Raw genomic sequence first — 20,552 nt, 5'->3', positions numbered from 1 at the left:
TTCGGCATCTTAATTTGCTCAGTTAGATTTTGTGATCCATTATAATCGAATAAGATATATAATAGAACTAATTAAATTCTGATGATAGATATTGATCAAATCCATTTAAAATATAATTTATTGGGGGATGTCTCTTAATAATTTATTAGATTCTATGTTCTCGCCTATAAATAGAGGAATTATAATCTCTCTCAACCCTCCCTAAACCATCAATCTAAGTAAAAACATCTAGTTCTCTTTACAAATTGACAGCAATCTTGAATTTAAATATGATGTCTTTACAGATTATACAGAGATATCATTTTTAGATGACATCAAAATTATTTTCATATTTCATATAGTATATTATAGATTTTATGTTTGCAAATTATAGTGGTGTTACTTTAATGGATCTCTTTCTTCTGTAAAAGAACTATGTTTATAGATAATAATAATAATGTCGAACGACATAAATGTCCACTATTTTGTTATTTGTATTTTTGTTGTTCGACTGATTGTACTGTTCGGTATCGCCTGTGTTGATTGATACTTCGATCAATCTTTTGATGCAGAGAAGAGAGAAGATGTCACAATGGTAATTGCCATCATAAATGCTCGTAAATAGACGCTTCTCTATCGATAATGCACGAACAGCAGCACATCATCGTGAAGCTCAAGTAGTTGCAGCAGACAGCATGGAGGAGGAGGAGTTGGAAGGATCAATGGCGGCAAGCCGAAAGCGAAGCTCGAGTTACAGAACCAACGGAAGTCGATGGATGAATCTTGGGTAGGTTACAAGCTTCCTCTGATCAGGTGAAGTTGGTGGTGGCCTCGTAGGTGAGGCCGGCGACCCAGTTGGCGGGCGCGGCGGTGTAGGCGACGAGCGTCTCCTGCGAGGTGTAGGACAAGACCTTGAAGGAGAGCACTTGGCCGCCGAGGCAGGAGAAGGCTTGGTAGGAAGCCCCCCAGTTGTGGCTCATGCTGATCCAATCCGTCTTCTCCCCCTTCACCCACATCCCCGCTATGTCTCCGCCGCCCCCCACGTTGGTCACGAACACCAGCAGCCAGTACGCGTTCCCCTGCAACTGGAACCTCATCCCTCCCGTCTTCTGACATGCCACCCTGCACCATCGCGATACGACTCGGCGTTGTGTTAGGGTTCTTACCGTGCTATTGTTTCTGGGTTTGGGTGGCTCACCGGCGGTACATGACGGGCACGATGCCGGCATTCCAGTCGGCGATCTGGTTGAAGGCAGGCTTGGCCATGTCGAAGTGCACCCTGGGGGGGTTGCACCACCCGCCGTTGTCGGAGGGCAGGGCCCAGTTCGGGGGGCAGAGGTTGGTGGCGGTCACGGCGACGATGGGCGAGCCAGCGTAGCACGCCGGCGCCCCGCTGCACCGTATCTCGTAGCACTGCCCGCACCCGTAGCCGTCGCTGAACATCACGGAGCTCAGCGCCGCCGTGTTCGTCCCGTAGCCGGTACTGTACAGGTCTCCGTACCCACACGCGCCACCTGCAACACCCACAGGTCCACTGATCAAAGCCCGGATTTCACCTGTCCACGTTCGTCATGCTGCTTGAGGGGATACAAACCCATAGTCCCCGACGCCGAGTCGTCGCCGTAGAAGGTCGCATGGGCCGGCGACCACTGCGTCGCAACAAAGCTGCCCTGAGCTCTTCTCATCGCCATGGCCAGCAACACCAAGAGAGCGAGGCTCCATGGAAGCGAGGAAGAAGAAGAAGAAGAAGCCATGGGTGCAGATTGAATCCTCATCGTTTGCAGGCCAGCATTATAAGGTGGTCTCTTCTCTTGCTTCATGTCAAGATGGATAGGAGTTGGTAGCACGACAGGGATGAACAATGGGGTTTGAGGATGAAGGGTAAGGTTGATGATATTTGTGACAAATCTTAAAGGGTGTCACAGCTTTATTATTTTTTCTTTTTTTGATTATTATTGTGGTATAATCCATGATCAATCCATGCATGTTTGTGATGTGCAGACCACTATGATCGATTTGGATACACCTTCTACGCATTTGACTTGGTAGAATCAATGTGTTTGTGGCACTCTACCATGAAAAGGTCTTAGATATAATATGTCAACTAATATTTTGAGAATGCTCTAACATGATGTGAACTTTATCTCGAAGACATGATGAAGTGAGATGGACATCACAGTTAAAAGAAAACTCAATCGTCTTTCACCTCCTCGTAGCTTTCTTCTTGACGTCCATTGAGGTTGGCTTGGAGGTGTGGCAATGTTGTGTTAGGAAAATATGTTTATATAAATTATGAGTTCATTAGTGGAGGTTTCTTAACCATAAAATATCATGACAGAAGTAAGTATAGAATAATAATTATATATTTTTATATTTTTTAATCATTTTCAAATCATAGATTGATTGAGGATTAGAGCATGTAATGAATGTAGAGTTATCATTCTATATTTATCTATATCATGATATTTTATCATTCATAACTTAGTAAGCTTCAATGCCTTCTTGAAGCATTTTGGTGAATGAGAAGAGGGAGTTCTCCTAGGAGTTATTGTAGGTGTAGCTTCGGATTATGTTATTCCATAGGAAGATGAGAGGGGTTGAGATTGAGAGGAGAATAAAAAGGATAGACGAAGGGGCAATTCGATAACAATATAGGAGGAGAAGAAAAAAAAAAATATGAAAGAATAAGGGACCAAGAAAGAGAAAAAAACAAAGAATAAGAGGCAAAGAAGGGGTAGATGGGTGAGGTGAAGACTAATATATTTACTTTGACCTTTTATCATTATAAAAGAATAGAAGATGCCAATATTTTTGATCAATTTGATATAAAAATATTTTATATACACTCCTTTCAAAATAAACATTATTACAAACTCAATTAGATAAAAAAAATGTTCTCTTCTAAATATTGACCTCCAAAATGGTACAGCTCAAAATTATTATTTTTTAAATTATTAAATTAAAAACTCATACCCAAAGTTTTTTTCTTTTATAATTGTATCTATTTATTCAAAATATTAGGGGAAAAAATCTCTATAATGAGTAGTAATCAAAAGGGTCTATCCCATCTCAAATATCTTTTGTGTTACATAGTACATTCACATCTCAAATGTTCCCATTTAACAACAAATATATTTTTAATTAATGTTTAATAATTATTTACAATGTTAGGATGTCTTTAGATTTTAACTCAAGACCTTGATGGTTTATTGAGAATCAATCATAGCCTAAATTTTATACCCTTGGATGGAATAAACTTTAATCCTTGAAAGATAATCCAAATATTTACGTGCAAGACGTAATGAAATCATCGAACCCCATAATTGTCTTACCATAAAGACCCCTAATGACGTAACCTACTCCCACTAACTTCACAACACTTTTGAAAGAAGCATCACATTCTAAATTAAAATTATATAGAAACTTAGAACAAAATTTCACTCGAACCGTTTTTAATGTTATTCTCACCATCAATATCATTGAAAGTAAAGGGATATGCTCCTTCCTACTAGATTCGGGCCTCATGGGCTCACTTTAAAGGCCCACTACAGAGAGACGAGGACCGATATAAACGTTTAAAGGGCTTGGCCTGGATCGAGCCCGTTACGATCTTCCCGATATTTCCTCGTTCCTTCTATAAATAGACCACCCGGGTCCACAATCCTCGTCATTGTCTCGTTGCTCGCGTTTCGGAGACGAGCCCTTCCTTGGGTTGCCCTAATCGTCTCGGCAGGTGAGCAGAAAGAGGGAGGCGGGATGACGACGGCCGCGCGACCGACGTGGGCGCCGGCGAAGGGCGGGAACGAGCAGGGCGGGACCCGGATCTTCGGGCCTTCGCAGAAGTACTCCTCCCGCGACCTCGCCGCCCACACCAACCTCAAGCCCAGGTGATCTCTCTCTCTCTCTCCGCGTTTCTGTCTATATATTTTCTGGAGAAACCCCAACCCTGGATTTGATCGATCGGTCCCGATTGGGGCTGGATTCGTCCGATCGGGTCAAAATCGAGATGCGTTGGTTGTGGATGGATGCAGTTCCTAGGAGAAGAGCAGTAGGACCGTAATGATAGATTCCAAATCTTGACAATAGGTCTAACATAACGTGGGCCGTAATTTTGGCTAGGTTTTAAGATCATCTTCGCAGAGAATTTCTTGTTAGGTGGAGTGGCTGATCGATATGTGGCTGCAGGAAAGAGGGGCAGGATACTCAGGATGAGTTGCAGAGGAGGAACCTCCGGGAGGAGCTGGAAGAGCGCGAGCGGAGACACTTTTCCTCTAAAGACAAGTCTTATGCTGGTAATGCTTGATTGCATTAGTTACCTCCGCTTATTTCTGCGCTTGTTGATGTTTTTACGGATGGACTTTCTTTCTAATCGGTTGTTCTCGCAGAAGAGAGAGATCGAAGAAAAGGGGGGCACCTTTTCTTGGAGGGTAAGCTGCGTTGTTTTTGGTTGTATTGTCAACACAACTTTTTTCTTGATGCATGTATTTCCTCTTGTTTGCTTATAGGAACAAAGAGAGAGGCTGAAGATAGGATTGTTCCAAGAAGTATTGATGCCGATGACTCTGATGTGGATGTCAAAGAAGCTGCTGCTGATGATGATGATAATGAGAGGTAGCCAGAATTGTCTCTGTTTCCATTAACAATTAAATCTAAATTGGTAGTAGTAAGGACCAATATGTATGTTGACTCTGTTAATGCATGATATATGCCATATCCTGATGATACTGCATCTGCTTCTCTTTTTATGCACCTCATTGCTGTTAATACCATCATAGAATTTGGATTTGTATCTCCTAGCATACTTAAATATACGGATAACCACGGTAACACTTGATAGATACTTTAGTAATCTTGTGTCATGAAAAATTAATTTGAAACTGTTGCTTTGTAGTGCTCTTTCTTTTTGGTCTACTTGTGTTGCAATCAACCACATGATTCATTTCTATTAATATCGAGTAGTTGTAGAAAATCTTGATTCACTACCTTGAAAAAACTTGAGCTATTTCAGCTTGTACCTCTTAGTGCCTGTAAGTGTATAAATGGATTCTATATATTGAATCATGTCGGCATGTAGCTAGTTTCGCAATCATCCAAGTTGGGGATTCTATATATTGAATTATGTGGACATGTAACTAGTTTCACAATTAGCGAATTTGTTGCTGTATTGGTAAATCGCCTTGACCTCAAAGGCAACTGTAATGCATATCTTCATACTTGTTTGTACATCAAGAAAACTGGTAACTAAAAGTTTCCATCCTAAAACCAGCAAACTATATGTGATATCTATACTGTAAGCCGTGCATTATTGCTAGGATGGCATTAGCCTTTAGCGGCTAACAATAAGAATGGTGCATATAGCACACATAACAGTTAACAGCCAATATCATCTCCTTCACTTCCACTTTGCCTCGCATGTTAAGTAATAGCTGTTTTTTGCTTGATTATTTCGTAACTTTTGGTACTTTAGGAGTTCTATTACGATTCAAAAGTTCTTTTAAATTTAAGGTGTAAATGCTGAAATGTGAAGTTAAGGTGACAAATCTAATGAATGTGTCAAAGCTAAGAAGAATTTGGACCTATTCTCCTTATCTTGTCCAAACATGGTTTTGTTATGCTGATATTGATGGTCAACCCAATACTACCATCATTACAATGAAGTAATGTTTAGAATCTTTGAATTTTTTTTTGGACCTTTTTATTCTACCGCTGGAGTAACAATGGAGTAAAGTATGTTTTTCATTCATTAATTTGGTTTCTACTTATATCTCACTGAAGGTTATTATCATCTCATATTTTTGGTTGCTTGATCCCACTATGATGACAATTTAATTCTGTTTTTAGTGATGGTGATGAGGATGAGGATGATACTGAAGCCCTTTTAGCTGAGCTTGAAAGGATAAAGAAAGAACGAGCCGAGGAAAAACTCCGGAAGGTCTGCGCTTGTTACTGTTTGTGACTTGTTGTTATGCTTTTTCTGCTTTTCAATGTTCCCTTTGTGTGAGTAGTTCTTTTTAATAATGAAGTTCAGCATCCCTAATTGGATTCATTTCATAAAGATACACTGTTTATATAATACCTGAACTCGATAGTATGTCTTTTTTGTACATTGAACAGTGCAGATATAAGATAGCATGTGATTCTTGATTAGATAGTAAATCTGGCTAAATAGAATTTGCAAGATCAAAGACCATCTGGAGTCAGTTGGTACTTAAACCTTGAACTTTCATGTTGTAGGTTCTACACAGTTTGTGCATTTTCAGATTAAATAAATTGGTTGTAAAAGATAGCTTAATGATTGAAGAGTTGAAAAGCTCTTATATCATTGTTCTCTGTGAATCCTCACAAGCCAAGTTAATTTGCAAGATATGATTTGATCAAATTGGTTTTTGTTACCTAGACTTATATTGAGATGTACTTAAACAATTTGTAAATACTTGAAGAAACAATAAGGAATTACCCACACCTTGGTGTAATGGCATGTGCTCCCAATGTGTGTTACTGACATGGTGCAACCTTGATATCCACAAGGGTTCATTAGCTTCATATTCATAAAACGTGATTATACTGTGCTAACATCTTGATGACATGTTGACATGGTGCACAGGTGGCATTCATGGAACTGATGTGGTGCACTCATACACCATGTCAACTCCATAGCTGCATCATGTTATATTTTATTGACATAGATTCTTGCACATGAATCGACCCTATCATCTATTCCTATGGCTTGTTTTTAGAACCATTGTCAAGTACTAAAACATGCCCTCTTTTAATATAATATGACAAATGAACATTGAACAATTTTGTCATATTTTAATTTTATTAATGTGAGGTGGTAAAATAAATCCTGGGAGGCTGATCGAGCAGTCCTTGTACAAAGTTTGATTCAAGTAGGATCGTGCTGGTGGAATAGTGATATATCCCTGCTGATTTATCTCCAACCATTCTTTGTTTTCAAGGTGTATTAGCTACACATGGTTTTATCCACTTTTTACCATGCAAATGGTGGATGATCAATTTTTCATTCATGCAGTGGCTTCACTATTCTAATTCACTTCATAAGCTGACAAACAGTCTCTTGTAATGAATGCATCAGGAACGACAACAACAGGAGGAAGAGCTGAAGGCAAAAGAAGCTGAGTTGATGCGTGGAAACCCATTGATCAACCTCAGCAATTCAGCCTCCTTCAATGTTAAAAGAAGGTCACCTTAATGAGTAATTTTATCCATTTACATTCCTCTATGCGTATATCTTTTCTTATCACAAGGTTTTGGTGCTGCAGGTGGGATGACGATGTGGTCTTCAAGAATCAGGCTCGCGGGGAAACCAAGATCGCCAAGCGTTTCATCAACGATACCATCAGGAACGACTTCCACCGCAAGTTTCTGCAGAAGTACATGAAATAGTTAATTGGGGGTTGTGGGATTTCTCTTATCAGGAACTGGTGATTTCGTATACGTACCATGTAATCTGGCCCTTCGGAGGGCCCACACTGTTTATGTGTAGTTAATGTTCTTCGTCTTGTAATGTTTTCATAACATTTGGAATCAGAACAACTACTATTGGCTTGCATTTGCTTTAACTAATTTACTCATCCATCATACATCAATGGCGCCATATTTCTTCCCTTAGTTAACTCCATGGGTCCCTGAATATTTTCTTTTTACGAGTCACATTTGGGTTCTCACAGTATCTAAAATGATACAAGTTAGTTCATTTCCAACTCCATCGTTCATTTCTACGATCGACGGAAAGTAAAGTCGTGCACGTGATGTCATGTGATTAGTTGATAGATCAAATGATCATTTCGTACCATCACCGATGGTACCTTCACGGAAGGTCGTCGTGGTGATAGCAAACGACAAAGGTGGAGCTCTCGCGGGAGCGGCACCGTGAGCGAGGGTGACGAAGAGTTTCTTCGTAAGAGTGGTGGATGATTTAATTCCCCTTTGAATTTCTTCTCTCCGAAAGCCCAAAAAAGATTCTGTGCGGCATGGGAGATGGAGTTTGTTTGCTAGCATTCGTCTACTATTCCCCTTCGATTGGACGTGCGTGGTCCATTGTCGCCACTGGCTCTCACAAGACTCGCGTTGGCTTCATCCGAGTTGATGGCGTCGAGGTCCTCCGCATCGTCACTCCCATCCCCATGGCACTCGGCAGGTTTTTGGCACGTCCACAAGGACATCACTCGTTGCTTTTTTTTCGTCGCATGGCCTACGATGGCAGGGTCGTGACCATGATGCTCGAGAACTCTTAACGTCATCCTACCTAGTATAACCAGCACCTTTCAGACGATTCCAATTTCAAAACCGATGATTTTGATTTTTTAAAATCGTAAACTGAATCTGATGAGGATAATAATTATGATAAGACCCGACTGACGTCAGTCGTGCCTCACACCTCAGTCAGCGCGACGGTACCCAGTCAAACGGATCAGAACACAGTCCGAGACACATTAACAACCCCTCAGGCTTGGCTCTTCACGCTACACAACGCCTGTGTCCGACGCCACCATATACCCTGGCAAGCGGGCACATCAAACCACAGCAAGCTTCCCTATAAATACCCTCGCACTCTCAACGAGCAAGGGGGACCGAGACGGATGACGGAGGAGAGAACATACCAGGGAGACACCTCAAACTCCTCTTCTTCTTTCTACCCCCTCCACCATTTACTGACTCGATCATCGGAAGGGTCGGGTCACGTCTCTCTACCCGACCTATGTGCAGGATTGCAGACGGAGCGCATGCCCAGCCGCGAAGCCCCCTCCGGCGGAGTCGACTGACCCCGTCCCCATCGGACCGTCGCGGCCGACCCCCTCGGCGAACCCGAGGGCCGCATTGGGGAGATCCCGCCTTCCGGACCCGAATCGAGCCGCGTCGGCCCCGAAGCCACGGCTCCATGTTGTTTACACTAACAATACAACGGAGAGGAATTAGATCTTCCGTCGCTCTCTCGACGAAGAAGCCCTCTCCCGCTCGTCGTGCCGCTCCCCTTCCGTCGCAAGGACTCCACCTTGTCGTTTGCTGCTGCTGCGATCGTCCGACCGGCGTCGGCAATCCCAAGCAACAGAATGGTGACGATGGGGATGAAGGTATGAAATGACCATTTTGTCCAATAGCTAATCGCAACATCACGTGCACTGTTTTTGATGCTTGCACGGTATGAAATGACCATTTACAACATCAATTTCGACTGCCACTGTGCGCAGCCCGCCAGAGTCCCTCTCAGCCCGGGGAAAGAGAACGGGGGATGTAAGGCACGACGACGGGCGAAGTCTGCCAGGTTGTGCGTGCGCGGACGCGTACGGAGCCCGACCTGCCGCTCTAGCGCTGCTCTTCAAGCAACGTGTCTTTTTCGTGCTTGTAATCGCAGCTTGAATCGCATCAAGAAACCATCGCTTGAGGAGTCGGTAACTAATTGTGATCTTTTCACATAATTTGTTGTAGCTCAAAGGGGAAGAAGAAGAAGAGGCAGGGAAGCGAAGCCGATCGAAGGTGGAGGAAGGACTTCTTCGCCCCTCTGCTGATCGCTTAATCCGTCTCTAGAAGCCTCTTTATGGTGGTGGAGGTGGAACGGGGGTGGCGGTTGTCTTCTACTCGGAGGACCCTCCCTGGCGTCGCCGGATCCCTAGGCGTCCTCGCCTGCTCTTCGCCCGATGACCGCGGAAAGAAGGCCCGCAAACCCTACACCATCACCGAGTCGAGGGAGAACTGGTCGGAGGAGGAGCACGACAAGTTCCTCGAAGCTCTCCAACTGTAAGCACTCGTTCCTCCTCCTCCTTGTCGCCGTCGCTAATCTTTACCATTCTTGTCATCTTTTGATGATGTCGTGGCTTCTCTTGTTGTCTCGATTCTCGACTTCTTTCGACGGTGGTCGTGTCTTCGGCCGAAAGTTAACTTTCTGATTCATTCTGATGGGACGATCTGAGAACATGGGTTTTGCGTAGGGGTTTTTACTGTTAGCATTTTTAGATCATTTGGTATTGTCATGATTTGTTGTTGCCTATAAACATCGTATCCATAAAAGCCCCTGATGAATGTCTATTCATTTTATCCAGTCTTGGGTTGCTGGCAAGTTAGGGTCAGGAATTGCCACAGTCCATGTGAGAGTTGCTCTGGAGATTCATTGATCACATAGGTTTAAAATGGAGTTATCCAGTTCACCATTTGCAGAGCTATTTATCATCCTCCTGTGGCAGACATGTCCAATCTGATATTGATATCTGCTGTTCTATAATTCCATTTCTCAAGTGGCATAGTGATGTCTCTGGATAGCGAGCCACTCTTCCACTATCAGATGTAGCACTAGGAACACATTTGTTTAAAATTGAACTTTTACAAGCACTATCAGATGTGATACCGGTTATGCTTTTCCTTCTTCACTTTTTTTTTCTTCTTCCTTTTATCAACGTCCTTATACCAAAATGCCTCCTTGCAGATAAGGAGCCATGCACAAAAGTACTTTCTGAAGGTTCAGAAGAATGGTAGAAATGAACATGTACCACCACCTCGACCCAAGCAGAAAGCAGCTTATCCATATCCTCAGAAAGCTGCTAAAAATGGTAATCATTATTCAGAGTAGTTGTTGGCTTTGATGCTTACTGTGGCTAATAATTTTGCTTGTCCTTTTCTTTTAAATGGTGGCTCCCTAGATATGTCAAAACAAAAATCTACTTGTGAGTTCTGCCCATTTTGAACCAACATCATCGATGCATAGAGATCCTGCAACAATGCCTTTTTTTTCATTGGGTTCAGAGTTCTATCGAGCCTGTTACTTCATCTCATTCGACAAAAGGTCTGATAGTTTTATTTTAATATTTGTTTTGGTGATTTGATCAAATATATTAGAGAGGTCTGGTAAGTTTGCAGATGATATAGTAAATTCCGGAGCTTTGACCGTAAGCTCCTGTTGCTGAAGTACTGCTGACAGTCCCAGAACTTGGCCTTCTTATGAAACAGTGGATCGAGGGAATCTGGTCACTTCTCTTCATGGTGAGTTATGTCTTCCACCTTGCTGGATTTTCGATCCTGAATACAAATCACATCCTGACTTACGTACCAAAAAATATTGCAACAGTATCTCTAATTGTTATTGTGCTAGTTTGCTCATATTGCTTACCTTTCTTTTCTTTGTTTTGTGAAGTTATGCCAGATTTTGCTCAGGTGTACAACTTTCTTGGCAGTGTGTTTGACCCTAATACAAGTGGCCATCTGCAAAAATTGAAAGCAACAGATCCAATCGATGTTGAAACAGTAAGCTACTAGCAATTTGATCTTCTGCTTATAGTTTTCACATTCCTTGAAGAAAAAAAAATTGATTATTAACCATATTATGTATGCAGTTTAGACCATACAATAAGGTAGTTTTTCAGTGTGATTTTTATTTGACTCGCTGAAGATTAATAATAATATTCACATTCTTATGCATGTTCTTTTGTCAGAACTATCAGCACTCATAATAATAATGGTATTGAAGTTATCACTATTATCACTGTCATTATGATTATTACGATCACTATTATCATTATAATTAATTTTCTCATCACCAATACCATTACTAATTCCTATAACTATGAACATTATTATTATCATATCATTACCATTATAATATCATTACAGTTATATCTATCAATGTTAACATCATTATCAAAGCCATTGTAATTCCGATTAACATTGACAATACCAACAGTATTACCATTATCATCAATAATAACATTATCATTTGTAATGATTAATATTGACGATAATGATAATGATTCTACAAACATTATTGGAGATAGCGTGGATTACACTATGGTGCATGCGATGCAGCCGCAAAAATTTCAAATTGCTTATGTTATCTAATCTGCCGAAGCAGTTTATTTCGTGTGACCAGTCCTCGTGGCTCGTGGGAACAGAGACATGTACTGTGCTTAGCGATGACGATGCCCAAGGCATTCACTAAATTTCTTTGGGCGGGTTCTACATAGCATCCTTGGACAGAAGGTTGTGGGAATGGATCTGCCGGGCATTCGTGAGGCCGTCGACAGAATCTCCTCTTTCAAACACAGCAGCGGCACCCATTCCTGAACCTGCATTGCACCATGCACAAAATTGCTCAGCCAAGACAAATAACTGCTTTTAGTACAGCGAAGCGGATAAGAATCGAATGGCGAGACCTATGCACATCGAGATGACTCCAAATCGGCAGTCTTTGCCCCTTCGTTTCATTTCATTTAGGAGAGTACTCACGCAGCGTGCACCTTCAGCAGACGAGGAAAGAAATTATAAGCTAGTCATGTCACAGTGACACCAGTAAAAACATCAAAAGTAATTTTAGACTTTGTGAATTCAACACCTAGGCAACAATACATCATAAGAAGAATGTTTCGAAGTGATTCAAGGGTGACATACGCATACTTATGAAATTGTTATCCACGAATGAATGCATGAATGGCATGTCTGTGAACTATCCTCTTTAAGGCACAACATAAAGCGAAGCAGTGAGATAAAAGGCTAATGATTCTGAATAGTTATCAATATAGAAACTAATAACTCGCATCTTAGCAGGACTCTGATATCTCGAAAAGGCTGGAACAAGTGAACATATCCTACCTACCCTTCTCCTTGAGTTGTCCTACAGCCCTAGTTGTGAATCCCAACATAGCCATGATCTATCCTTGAAAATTTGAGGCTATTGCATTGTGATCCAAATTCAAAATAATATAACTATTATTTGAATTGTCAGATGTGATAAAATCTAGAATCCAAGGAATGATTAGGCAGAGGGCCTTCGGCTAAGCACTTGATTTTTCTATTGGATCTCTACTTACCCTCAAGAATTTGCAGCAATGAAATAATCTTATGGTGTGCAGTCCCAAATTCCACTATGTTGAGAGTTTTTTCTTTGTTGGGCTGCTCTGTATGGAGCTTAATAAACTATAAGCTCCATAACAACTATCATAACTAAACTAAGAAACTATCATATTTGGTAGACTAATTTTTTCTCCCAGCCGAGCCTTACCATTACCAACATCATCTCACATTGATCACATGCTAGTTAATATGCACAGATGCACAAACCTATGCCTGGCAATTTCTACAAAGAAGAAATGACTAGTGACAAGTACCTGTTGCACCCAAGGGATGACCAAGAGCAATAGCACCTCCATTAACATTTACTTTTGCTGGATCGAGCTCCAGCTTCTTGCAGCAATATACGAATTGAGAGGCAAAGGCCTACATGAAAGCAACACTAACTTTCGAACTCTGCAATATCTACACTTAACCAAGAAAATTAATAATAATAATAGCATTTATATGCAAAAATCACCTCATTTATTTCAAACAGATCAACATCTTCAATCTGCAGACCGGCAGATTTTACTGCAGCCGGAATTGCAATAGCTGGACCAACACCCATGACAGCAGGGTCCACTCCAACCGCAGCAAAACTCCTACAAACAGTTGAGTGAATATAACCAGTGGATCATCAAATAAAACTAGTCCGCAAGCGATCGGCGTGGACATCAACAGCAAATATAAATATAACATAAGCCTTAAAAGCAAAAACACAAGCAGCTTACTATCATGGACTTAGTTAAAATTGTTTAAGTCGTGAGACACCTTTGTGGCAATATCACGGACTTAGCTGAAATTGTCTAAGTCGTGAGGTACCCTTGCGTTAATGTCACGGACTTAGCTAGGATTACCTAAGTCGTGAAGCACCCTTGCGCCAATGTCATGGACTTAACTAGAATTGCTTAAGTCATGAAACACCCTTGCGTTATTCGTCCGCAAAGGGTCAACCTAGTTGTAACCTCGCTCTGTCGCTCAGGTCCCGTAGGACCTATAAAAGATCAAATTGATTAGTTCAAAAACGAGCGATAGACAAGTATCTACATCTTGCGAAGAGACAACTTTACAAGCAATTCAACAAACACTTGGTGTGTAAGAGAGAAGAAAAAAAAGAGAAAACAAGGACTTTAGAAGGCAAATGGATAGTCGCAAGTCCACAAATGATTACTCACCCGGTGTCAGGTGCGATGGAAAGTTCCCATAGATTTAACATGCTAACTTCTGAAATCTAAACAACGCCCAACACTACCCTAAACCCCCTATCTAGCCAGGTTCCACCTGAGGGGTTCCAGGGTGCTGAGATGGCTAATGTTTTACACTGCATCGCACCGCAACCTATAGAAAACAAGCCATGATACGTGAAAACGGAGCCATTTTAGGACAGTTTTGCCCGTTACGGTGAGCGATCGCTCTGCAACCTTGCGATTTGTTCCTGCTCACAATGTTCCAATAAAAACACACAAAACCGTGACAAAACATGCTGCCTAGTATCTATACAAGCAAACAAAAGCGACAAATGGTTTGTTAACGAAGATGTTACGAGTGCGCAACAACCATTCGTGACATTCTCCCCCACTTAAATTGTCGACGCTTGCTGGTAGGCTTTGATGACTACTTCATATCATAGGACATTTTCAAGCTCCAAACTAGCTTTTGTTTTAGGAAGCTTTTGCAACTTCACTAAGTACTCGATCTACTCCACTCCGTTGGGTAGCTTTGTCTTGCGATCAACTAAACAGTTTCAACTTCCTTCTTATAGTTGGCTTTGGTGGGGGTAGTCGAGTTAGAACACTTCGGGAAGCATATGCGAGTTTGAGTGGTAGGTTTTCAAGTTGCTTGCATGGAAGACATTGTGAATTTTAAGCTACGTCGGCAGCTGCAACTTGTAGGAGGCATTGCCTACACTGTTGATAATTAGGAAGGGTCCTTCGTACTTGTACACTAATCCCTTATGCACTTTATGCCTAAAGAACTAGAGTGATGCTGATTGGAGCTTCACCAACATCAAGTCACCAACTTTAAACTCCTATGGTCACGTTCCCAAGTCTACCCACTTTTTCATCTTTTTTGCCACCTTCTCTAAGTAAGCCCATGCAATATCTGCTTTTTACTGTCATTCCTTTGCAATGACCCTTCATGAAATGAATTAACATTGGAAACCCTATGTATGGATGATGAGATTCCATTGATACAGAGCCAATTCCAATAGACTCACTGAACGTTCCTATTGGCGTGCATCTAGCAGAAATTGAAACTACGAATTTGCCAATTATGCGTTGGACACTTTAACCATTCAGCCATGGATGCTTAACAGAGATCATCGTACATCGTGAATAACCAAATTCCAGTTGAAATTAAATCTTTAGCAGGAATCAATAAAATGACAACAATTCAAATCCCGGGATGTCGAATTGAGAGAGATCAAGAATTCTCACTACTTCTTAGATTCATGGATCAAACTCAATTCAATGGGATCTTTCACTCACATTTTCTCCATCAAGAATGCTTTATGAAATTCTTTAACCCCCTAATTTGGAGTATCCTACTTTCACGTGATTCATAGGGTTCAAAAAGTAATCGATATTTCACGATCAAAGCTGTAGTACTAGTAGCGGTCCTTATATCTCATATTAACAATCGAAAGATGGTCGAAAGAAAAAAATCTCTATTTGATGGGGCTTCTTCATATACCTACGAATTCCATTAGACCCAGAAATGAGACATTGAAAGAATATTTTTGGTCTTCCAATATCAATAGGTTGATTGTTTCGCTCTTGTATCTTCCAAAAGTGAAAAATATTTCTAAGAGTTGTTTCATGGATCCGCAAGAGAGTACTTGAGTTCTCCCAATAAATAAAAAGTATATCATACCTGAATCTAACCGGAGTTCATGGTGGTGGAGGATATGGATCAGAAAAAAGAGGGATTCCAGTTGTAAGATATCTACTAATTCTTTTATTCGAGTTAGTAAGAGAGATCTTAGACCTAGAAGCTAAAAGAGGGTATCCTGAGCAATTGCAAGAATTGGGTTTATTGATATTCCTGATATAGTAGATGCTATCACACATACAATCATACTCAATTCGATGGAATTATTTGATTTTAAAAGAGTTCTATAATTTCGCACATAATGGGTTATTTCTTTATTTAGTCCTATCACTAATAACCTGATTATTTTTAGATAATAGGAGACATAAACAACGCTCGTAAGGAGACATATTGAAACCAAGAAATATAGGCTTGCCTGCCATCCACACCAGAATAAATGGAGTTTTCTGAAAAAACCTGCTAGTGAAGGAAAGACCTCTTAGGGATAAGCAACATAGGGCTAAAGAAAGAGCCAATAAAGGATCTTTCATGTATCCTTTGTTATATATGAATTAACATAGGAAAAAAGTACAAAGTAAATTTAATTTGTTAATGAAATGAAAGAAATTTAACCTGAATACACCAAGTATAGGAAACCCTTTTTGCATTGCAACATCTCTCCTCATCAAGAGAACTGCTCCAGCGCCATCACTTACTTGGCTAGAATTGCCTAAAACGAATAATCACATTTAAATAGCTAACAAGAGATCAATAGCTTGTAGTAAACTTATCATACAAAAAAGAACTGCTCCAATACCAGCAGTTGTACTTCCATCCTTTTTAAATACTGGTCTTAACTTTGCCAAACCAGATAGAGAAGTTTCTGGCCTAATTCCATCATCGACAGAAATGGTCACCTGCTTTTCCTCTCCAGTTTTTGGGTCTACAATCTTCAAAAAGTAAATCATATCATCAAAATGTGATATGATTGGTGCAATACCTTTAATCTTATGCCAATTATAAACACTTTCACAGGGTGTATGTTGGATACTACTGCAGCTATTGACGACTCAAGGCTAAAAGATATTCAGTTACTAAAATGTAAAATGAAAAAAATACCTTTCAAAAAGTACTAAAAAGTACTGTAATAGTTTACCTTTGTGATCACTGGAACAATTTCTTCTTTGAATTTACCAGCAGCAGTTGCCGCAGCTGCCTTCCTATGAGATTCGACCTGGACATAGAAAAATAAGGTAGTAATGAATACAAGATGACAAAACTATTGATGAGACCAATATAATCAATGGCCATAGACTCACAGCAGCCTGATCTTGTTCTTGTCTAGTCACACCATAACGAAATGCAACATTCTCGGATGTAATTCCCATCGGAAGAAGACAATCTTGGACTTGTTGAAACTTATTTACCTGAAGGACTCGAGGAAAAATGTATATAGCAGAGAATGAGATTATGGAAATTCACTTTTAAGTAACTAAACAAGGATCCGAAAATCATACTTTTGGATTTATCGAACCATCCCAAGCCACAGAATTTGCAGTCATTGACTCTAACCCAGCACCAATTCCTGCAATGGCAGAAAGAACAAAAAGATTAGAAGAATTTTTTTTATGCAAGCATGAAAACAGGTAAACTAAAAAAAATTACCAATATCATAAAATCCAGCTTTAATAGAAGCAGCAACATCAGCAACTGCCTGAAGTCCCGATGAGCACTGCCTGTTCACTGTTCTAATTGGAACAGTTTCTGTCGGGGGAAAATATCATAAGATGTATCAAGATTGTACATAAGATGTCAGCATTATTAAAGAAAGCAGGGAGTCTAAGTACCAGGAAAACCAGCATAGAATGCTGCCATCCTGCATTCAGTCGCTCTTTGAGAGCCTGGTGCCAGTACCGTGCCAACCACAATATCACCCACTTCATTTGGATTCAGTTTAGTCTTATCCAACAATGCCTAAAAGAGAAAAAAATGCTTTTGACATTATCTCCACTTTGTAGTTACCATGCCATGAAACACAAATTGGTTATGAACACAGACCTTCAGCACAGCAGTAAGCAGCTCCTCAGGGTATGTATCCTTAAAACCCCCTCTTTTGGACTTGGAGATTGCAGTTCGGTATGCACTATTACAATAGGGTAGTAGAATCATGATAGAAGTAGAACTTACAAAAAGATAACAAATACATAGTGTGATCCATAGCAAATCAAAATTAACAAAATACTGGACTAAGAAAATAAATGAAACATGGTCACAATGCCCGACAGGAGGAAAGATGCCAGTACTCAAAGACCAACAAAAGCAAACTTAAAAACAAGAAATAAAATTATCGATGGTTTAAACTTTTGGAATGAATCATATTGACTACGATGAATCTTATATGCAGAAGGTGTTGACAAATGCTTTCAATAGTATCAGCCACGCATGACATTCTTCGGTGAGTGATGAAAGCTTGAAGCAAGTTGCATGATGTGTAGACGACTAATAAGTTTCTTCACAACAAAAACCAAATAAATGGTGTATCTAACTGATTTGCTCTTAGAACGCTCCGCTCATGTGACCGACACCAGATTTCCTCTACTGGAGAAAAGCATCAACATAACCAATCCCAAGATTTGCCTTCCAGTGCATGATCGCACTATTCTTCCCTATCTCCGTCCAACAAATAAGTCATACTACAGGCTTCCAAAAGTCTATACAGAACCAATTCCGAAGGTCAACGCAAGCTATAGAAGACCAGATCTGCTTTGAGCACTGAGGAGAGATCAAGATATACGGAGAGCTTACGCGACAACCACGACGTCATCCCCAAAGGAAGAGTTCCGTTGATAGGCCGCACTGTCCCCAGCGGCACATACAGAAGCCTGCCATCAAGAATCACAAAGGGAACGATCGAAGATAAACCTGACTTCTTCATATCAAGAACCGACCCTTGGATCAAGCGATCAGCCCCAATAAACAAACGAAAGCGACGATCGAATCAAGAAATCCCAGGGTTCCAAAAACCCTAGCAGATCCGATCCACACCGACCGAACGAGAAGAACAGGACCGCTTACCGAGACCAATGGCGAAGAAGAAGAGGGGAATGGTTGGAGGTGCTGGAGGAGCACTCGTTGCCGATTGATCGCCTTCTCCATCTCCTCGATTCCTCTCTCTCTCTCTCTCTCTCTCTCGGAGGATGCAAATAGCGCACGAGAACGAAGCTTTTGACCACGATGGAGATATTTGTAGTATATCCCATCTCATGCCCACGTGGCAGGTGTGGCAACAGATAACAGACATGGCATGATTCGGATTCGGATCTCGATCCACTAGTTGTCTTTAAATGTTATTATTCTGTCATGATATAAGGCATCTATTGGAACAATACTCTTTACTTACCTATTCTTTGATAATAATAGTATTATCAAACATATATAAATCAGTACAATTCTTCAAGCACTGAAGTGCATACATCCACATGGGTCCAATTGGACCCATTCCGGCCCATCATGTCCAGCAATTGCCTCTATCGTCTTCCCATTCTTTGGGCCGGATATCAATGCCGACAGACCAATAACCCATCACAATTCAAAGTATGACATCAAATCAGCTTTTTAAAATATAAGAATACAAAGTAATCCAATTTAGCTCATAAGCAAATACTAGTATTATTCATATAATGATTCTATAATATGACTTATAGCTCCATCCTCAGATAATCTGGATAATTATTTACTCCTCGATCTCTTATCATGTTCAATATTATGCATCATAACTCAATCAATGTGATAATTAACTTAAACGCAAGTTAATGATAAAAAATAAATCTCAAATAAATTTTAATGTTATCATGTACTCCTTAACATGGAGAAATATTTATATTTATAATATTAGTCAATATTATTCATTTTATCTTATCATGTGATCGAATATTTATTTTTGTTTATGTTTAAGACTATTTAATTTTTTATTAGTGTAATATTTTATATTTCTAAATAATCCAAAGGTTACATATAATTTTAAATATTTTAATTAAGACTGTGATTCGAATAGTTTAATTAAGAATATTTTAATTAAAGTATGTGTAAAAAATATAAAAAGTTACGTTAGGTCACTAATAACCAACATAAAATTATATCAGATCTCATGAACACAAATCTAATATGATTTGATTAGTGTGATTCAAAAAAAAATTTATGATACTAATATGAAATTTGTTAGAAGTTATAAGATTAAGACGCAAGATGGTCAAATTGTAGGGTTTTGATGGATTTGTTAGAAGTTATAAGATTAAGAATGGGCTCCTAAAAAGTTAAAATGTGAGACTTAACGAATCCAAGGTTCTAGAAGTATCCTAGGTTGATGTTGATTAGACATTGATGGCCAGGAGCCAATAATTTGGTTACGAAGTGACATCTCTGTCATGTATAGTCTCCTCATTAGATAATACTAACAACATTTGGCATTTATGTACAGCCAATCAACTCATTTCCATTTGCTAAGTTATTGTATTTGAATCATATCATTGTCCTAATCATATACAATGATAATAATAACAATTCGGTTTTATAGTATGTGCATATGCATATGCCAAGAAGATCTATAAACATATTAATGAGACACCTATAAATGATGAATGAGAAGATGCACTGATGCATTACATCTATGAGAAAAAATAGAGCGAATCCTATAAATTTTTTACTCAAATCAATAAGGTAAATTAAAATATTCTTAATTAACTGAAGGTATTACTTTGTAGTGTATATATATCAATTAAAATATTATCGATGGTGACAGTGTGTGTATATATATATATATAAAAGGCTCAGAAAAGGTTGGGAACATTCAAAATGGATGGCTTCATGATGATGCCCTTCAAAGATTGGTGTGTGAGAAAAGAATGCCATCAATCTTCTAGAGGGAT

General features: G+C 39.9%; 3 protein-coding genes and 1 long non-coding RNA gene across 4 annotated transcripts; 2 read left to right on the top strand and 2 right to left on the bottom strand.

The window, feature by feature from the left end:
- Window positions 1–507: 507 nt before the first annotated feature.
- On the bottom strand, window positions 508–1,764 carry LOC135628211 (putative expansin-A30). Its single transcript, XM_065134767.1, has 3 exons — window positions 1,574–1,764; window positions 1,178–1,493; window positions 508–1,101 (listed from the first exon to the last, which is right to left on the bottom strand). The coding sequence occupies exons 1-3, from the start codon at window positions 1,752–1,754 to the stop codon at window positions 789–791; spliced, it is 810 nt and encodes a 269-aa protein (XP_064990839.1). The 5' UTR covers window positions 1,755–1,764; the 3' UTR covers window positions 508–788.
- Window positions 1,765–3,647: 1,883 nt separating this feature from the next.
- LOC135628212 (uncharacterized) lies at window positions 3,648–7,552 on the top strand. The gene is made up of 7 exons (XM_065134768.1): window positions 3,648–3,866; window positions 4,165–4,271; window positions 4,365–4,406; window positions 4,485–4,590; window positions 5,821–5,911; window positions 7,076–7,182; window positions 7,263–7,552. Exons 1-7 carry the CDS (start codon window positions 3,736–3,738, stop codon window positions 7,384–7,386), a joined length of 708 nt encoding a protein of 235 aa, XP_064990840.1. The 5' UTR covers window positions 3,648–3,735; the 3' UTR covers window positions 7,387–7,552.
- Window positions 7,553–9,183: 1,631 nt separating this feature from the next.
- Window positions 9,184–11,281, top strand: LOC135628720 (uncharacterized). Its single transcript, XR_010492956.1, has 5 exons — window positions 9,184–9,345; window positions 9,430–9,738; window positions 10,421–10,544; window positions 10,635–10,974; window positions 11,126–11,281. It is a non-coding gene; the product is annotated as an uncharacterized LOC135628720 (long non-coding RNA).
- A 344-nt stretch (window positions 11,282–11,625) lies between these two features.
- LOC135629431 (3-ketoacyl-CoA thiolase 2, peroxisomal-like) lies at window positions 11,626–18,861 on the bottom strand. The gene is made up of 14 exons (XM_065136772.1): window positions 18,703–18,861; window positions 18,433–18,509; window positions 17,686–17,770; window positions 17,475–17,601; window positions 17,293–17,391; window positions 17,145–17,212; window positions 16,947–17,054; window positions 16,784–16,861; window positions 16,445–16,577; window positions 16,261–16,357; window positions 13,295–13,418; window positions 13,092–13,200; window positions 12,141–12,224; window positions 11,626–12,053 (listed from the first exon to the last, which is right to left on the bottom strand). Exons 1-14 carry the CDS (start codon window positions 18,781–18,783, stop codon window positions 11,944–11,946), a joined length of 1,380 nt encoding a protein of 459 aa, XP_064992844.1. The 5' UTR covers window positions 18,784–18,861; the 3' UTR covers window positions 11,626–11,943.
- Between the last annotated feature and the right edge of the window lie 1,691 nt (window positions 18,862–20,552).

The sequence above is a fragment of the Musa acuminata genome, chromosome BXJ3-1 (genome assembly GCF_036884655.1).
Source record: "Musa acuminata AAA Group cultivar baxijiao chromosome BXJ3-1, Cavendish_Baxijiao_AAA, whole genome shotgun sequence".
NCBI lineage: Eukaryota > Viridiplantae > Streptophyta > Magnoliopsida > Zingiberales > Musaceae > Musa > Musa acuminata.
The sequence above is the reverse complement of the archived record's forward strand: the minus strand, read 5'-3'. Positions and strand labels throughout refer to the sequence as shown.